This window comes from Diaphorina citri, unplaced genomic scaffold, assembly GCF_000475195.1.
Source record: "Diaphorina citri unplaced genomic scaffold, Diaci psyllid genome assembly version 1.1 scaffold3381, whole genome shotgun sequence".
In the NCBI taxonomy this organism is placed as follows: domain Eukaryota; kingdom Metazoa; phylum Arthropoda; class Insecta; order Hemiptera; family Psyllidae; genus Diaphorina; species Diaphorina citri.
The window spans coordinates 5,003-9,603 of record NW_007380789.1 but is presented as its reverse complement, the minus strand read 5'-3'; the positions used below and the strand labels follow the sequence as shown (position 1 = coordinate 9,603).

The 4,601-nt window shown below is 41.3% G+C and overlaps 1 protein-coding gene across 1 annotated transcript in view; it reads right to left on the bottom strand.

Moving 5' to 3' along the window:
* LOC113471951 (probable serine/threonine-protein kinase kinX) overlaps window positions 1-4,289 on the bottom strand; it is a 5,603-nt gene extending 1,314 nt beyond the window's left edge. The window contains exons 1-3 of the mRNA XM_026831454.1: window positions 4,200-4,289; window positions 3,627-4,067; window positions 2,631-3,200 (exon numbers count right to left, since the gene is read on the bottom strand). Coding sequence (XP_026687255.1) covers window positions 2,631-3,200; window positions 3,627-4,067; window positions 4,200-4,289 — 1,101 coding nt within the window. The remainder of the gene's footprint in view (window positions 1-2,630; window positions 3,201-3,626; window positions 4,068-4,199) is intronic.
* Window positions 4,290-4,601: the final 312 nt, after the last annotated feature.

The window sequence follows — 4,601 nt, the reverse complement described above, 5'->3', positions numbered from 1 at the left end:
GGCTTTTCTACTTCGGGTGTCTTATCTACCTTGACCTTTGTTACGTCAACCTTGTCTAACGGTGCTTTGTCGTCGGGCTTTTCTACTTCGGGTGTCTTATCTACCTTGACCTTTGTTACATCAATCTTTTCTAATAGTTCTTGGTCGTCAAGTTTTTCTACTTCGGGTGTCTTAGTTGCCTTGACCTTTGTTACATCAACCTTGTCTAATGGTTCTTTGTTGTCAGGCTTTTCTACTTCGGGTGTCTTATCTACCTTAACCTTTGTTACATCAATCTTTTCTAATGGTTCTTTTTCGTCAAGTTTTTCTACTTCGGGTGTCTTAGTTGCAGTGACCTTTGTTACATCAACCTTGTCTAATGGTTCTTTGTCGTCAAACTTTTCTACTTCGGGTGTCTTATCTGCCTTGACCTTTGTTACATCAACCTTGTCTATTGGTTCTTTGTCGTCAGATTTTTCTACTTCGGGTGCATTGGTTTCAGTGATCTTTGTTACATCAATCTTGTCTAATAGTTCTTTGTCGTCAGGCTTTTCTATATCGGGTGTCTTATCTGCCTGTACCTTTTCTTTGTCGTCAGGCTTTTCAACATCGGGTGACTTATCTGCCTTGACCTTTGATACATCAACCTTGTCTAATGGTTCTTTGTCGTCAGGCTTTTCTATATCGGGTGTCTTATGTACCTCGACCTTTGTTACATCAACCTTGTCTAATGGTTCTTTGTCGTCAGGTTTTTCTACATCGGGTGACTTATCTGCCTTGACCTCTGTTACATAAACCTTGTCTAATGGTTCTTTGTCGTCAGGCTTTTCTACTTCAGGTGCTTTGGTTTCAGTGATCTTTGTTACAACAACCTTGTCTAATGGTTTTTTGTCGTCAGGCTTTTCAACATCGGGTGACTTATCTGCCTTGACCTTTGTTACATCAACCTTGTCTAATGGTTCTTCTTCGTCAGGTTTTTCTACTTCGGGTGCCTTTGTTTCAGTGATCTTTGTTACATCAACCTTGTCTAATGGTTCTTTGTCGTCAGGCTTTTCTACTTCAGGTGCTTTGGTTTCAGTGATCTTTGTTACAACAACCTTGTCTAATGGTTTTTTGTCGTCAGGCTTTACAACATCGGGTGACTTATCTGCCTGTACCTTTGTTACATCAACCTTGTCTAATGGTTCTTTGTCGTCAGGTTTTTCAACATCGGGTGACTCATCTGCCTTGACCTCTGTTACATAAACCTTGTCTAATGGTTCTTTGTCGTCAGGCTTTTCAATATAGGGTGACTTATCTGCCTTGACAACTGTTACATCAACCTTGTCTAATGGTTTTTTGTCGTCAGGCTTTTCTATATCGGGTGTCTTATCTGCCTGTACCTTTGTTACATCAACCTTGTCTAATGGTTCTTTGTCGTCAGGTTTTTCAACATCGGGTGACTCATCTGCCTTGACCTCACCTTTGTTACATCAACCTTGTCTATTGGTTCTTTGTCGTCAGATTTTTCTACTTCGGGTGCATTGGTTTCAGTGATCTTTGTTACATAAACCTTGTCTAATGGTTCTTTGTCGTCAGGCTTTTCTATATCGGGTGTCTTATCTGCCTGTACCTTTGTTACATCAACCTTGTCTAATGGTTCTTTGTCGTCAGGCTTTTCTATATCGGGTGTCTTATCTGCCTTGACCTCTGTTACATCAACCTTGTCTAACGGTTCTTTGTCGTCAGGCTTTTCTATTTCGGGTGTCTTATCTGCCTTGACCTCTGTTACATCAACCTTGTCTAATGGTTCTTTGTCTTCAGGTTTTTCTAATTCAGGTGTCTTATCTGCCTTGACCTTTGTTACATCAACCTTGTTTAATTGTTCTTTGTTGTCAGGCTTTTCTACTTCAGGTGTCTTATCTACCTTGACCTTTGATACATCAACCTTATCTAACGGTGCTTTGTCGTCGGGCTTTTCTACTTCGGGTGTCTTATCTACCTTAACCTTTGTTACATCAACCTTTTCTAATGGTTCTTTGTCGTCAAGTTTTTCTACTTCGGGTGTCTTAGTTGCAGTGACCTTTGTTACATCAACCTTGTCTAATGGTTCTTTGTCGTCAGGCTTTCCTACTTCGGGTGTCTTATCTACCTTAACCTTTGTTAAATCAATCTTTCAAGTCGTCTTTGTCAACTGGCTTTTCAACCTCATGTTCAAGTGTCTTGGCAACCGCGACCTTAGTCAAGTCGTCTTGGTCAACTGGTGTTACAACTACATGTTCAGGTGTCTTAGTAACTGTGGCCTTTGTCAAGTCTTCTTTGTCAACTGATTTTTCAACCTCATGTTCAGGGGTCTTGGCGATTGTGACCTTAGTCAAGTCGTCTTTGTCAACTGGCTTTAGATCAACTGGTTTTTCAACTACATGTTCAGTTGTCTTAGCAACTGTGACCTTTGTGAAGTCGTCTTTGTCAACTGGTTTTTCAACTACATGTTCAGTTGTCTTAGCAACTGTGACCTTTGTGAAGTCGTCTTTGTCAACTGGTTTTTCAACTACATGTTCAGTTGTCTTAGCAACTGTGACCTTTGTGAAGTCGTCTTTGTCAACTGGTTTTTCAACTACATGTTCAGTTGTCTTAGCAACTGTGACCTTTGTGAAGTCGTCTTTGTCAACTGGTTTTTCAACTACATGTTCAGTTGTCTTAGCAACTGTGACCTTTGTGAAGTCGTCTTTGTCAACTGGCTTTTCAACATCATATTCAGGTGTCTTGGCTACTGTGACCTTTGTCAAGTCTGCTTTATCTACTGCTTTGAGGTCTACTGGCTTTTCAACCTCATGTTCAAGTGTCTTGGCAACCGCGACCTTAGTCAAGTCGTCTTGGTCAACTGGTTTTTCAACTACATGTTCAGGTGTCTTAGTAACTGTGGCCTTTGTCAAGTCTTCTTTGTCAACTGATTTTTCAACCTCATGTTCAGGGGTCTTGGCGATTGTGACCTTAATCAAGTCGTCTTTGTCAACTGGCTTTTCAACCTCATGTTCAAGTGTCTTGGCAACTGTGACCTTAGTCAAGTCGTCTTTGTCAACTGGTTTTTCAACTACATGTTCAGTTGTCTTAGCAACTGTGACCTTTGTGAAGTCGTCTTTGTCAACTGGCTTTTCAACATCATATTCAGGTGTCTTGGCTACTGTGACCTTTGTCAAGTCTGCTTTATCTACTGCTTTGAGGTCTACTGGCTTTTCAACCTCATGTTCAAGTGTCTTGGCAACCGCGACCTTAGTCAAGTCGTCTTGGTCAACTGGTTTTTCAACTACATGTTCAGGTGTCTTAGTAACTGTGGCCTTTGTCAAGTCTTCTTTGTCAAATGATTTTTTAACCTCATGTTCAGGGGTCTTAGCGATTGTGACCTTAGTCAAGTCGTCTTTGTCAACTGGCTTTAGATCAACTGGTTTTTCAACTACATGTTCAGTTGTCTTAGCAACTGTGACCTTTGTGAAGTCGTCTTTGTCAACTGGCTTTTCAACATCATATTCAGGTGTCTTGGCTACTGTGACCTTTGTCAAGTCTGCTTTATCTACTGCTTTGAGGTCTACTGGCTTTTCAAACTCATGGTCCAGTGTCTTGGCAGCTGTGACCTTTGTCATGTCGTCTTTGTCAACTGGCTTTTCAACCTCATGTTCAAGTGTCTTGGCAACCGCGACCTTAGTCAAGTCGTCTTGGTCAACTGGTTTTTCAACTACATGTTCAGGTGTCTTAGTAACTGTGGCCTTTGTCAAGTCTTCTTTGTCAACTGATTTTTCAACCTCATGTTCAGGGGTCTTGGCGATTGTGACCTTAGTCAAGTCGTCTTTGTCAACTGGCTTTTCAACCTCATGTTCAAGTGTCTTGGCAACCGCGACCTTAGTCAAGTCGTCTTGGTCAACTGGTTTTTCAACTACATGTTCAGGTGTCTTAGTAACTGTGGCCTTTGTCAAGTCTTCTTTGTCAAATGATTTTTTAACCTCATGTTCAGGGGTCTTAGCGATTGTGACCTTAGTCAAGTCGTCTTTGTCAACTGGCTTTAGATCAACTGGTTTTTCAACTACATGTTCAGTTGTCTTAGCAACTGTGACCTTTGTGAAGTCGTCTTTGTCAACTGGTTTTTCAACTACATGTTCAGTTGTCTTAGCAACTGTGACCTTTGTGAAGTCGTCTTTGTCAACTGGCTTTTCAACATCATATTCAGGTGTCTTGGCTACTGTGACCTTTGTCAAGTCTGCTTTATCTACTGCTTTGAGGTCTACTGGCTTTTCAAACTCATGGTCCAGTGTCTTGGCAGCTGTGACCTTTGTCATGTCGTCTTTGTCAACTGGCTTTTCAACCTCATGTTCAAGTGTCTTGGCAACCGCGACCTTAGTCAAGTCGTCTTGGTCAACTGGTTTTTCAACTACATGTTCAGGTGTCTTAGTAACTGTGGCCTTTGTCAAGTCTTCTTTGTCAAATGATTTTTTAACCTCATGTTCAGGGGTCTTATAGTTGCAGTGACCTTTGTTACATCAACCTTGTCTAATGGTTCTTTGTCGTCAGGCTTTTCAACATCGGGTGACTTATCTGCCTTGACTACTTCGGGCTTTTCTACTTCAGGTAGTTTCTGAAGCTCAAATAAA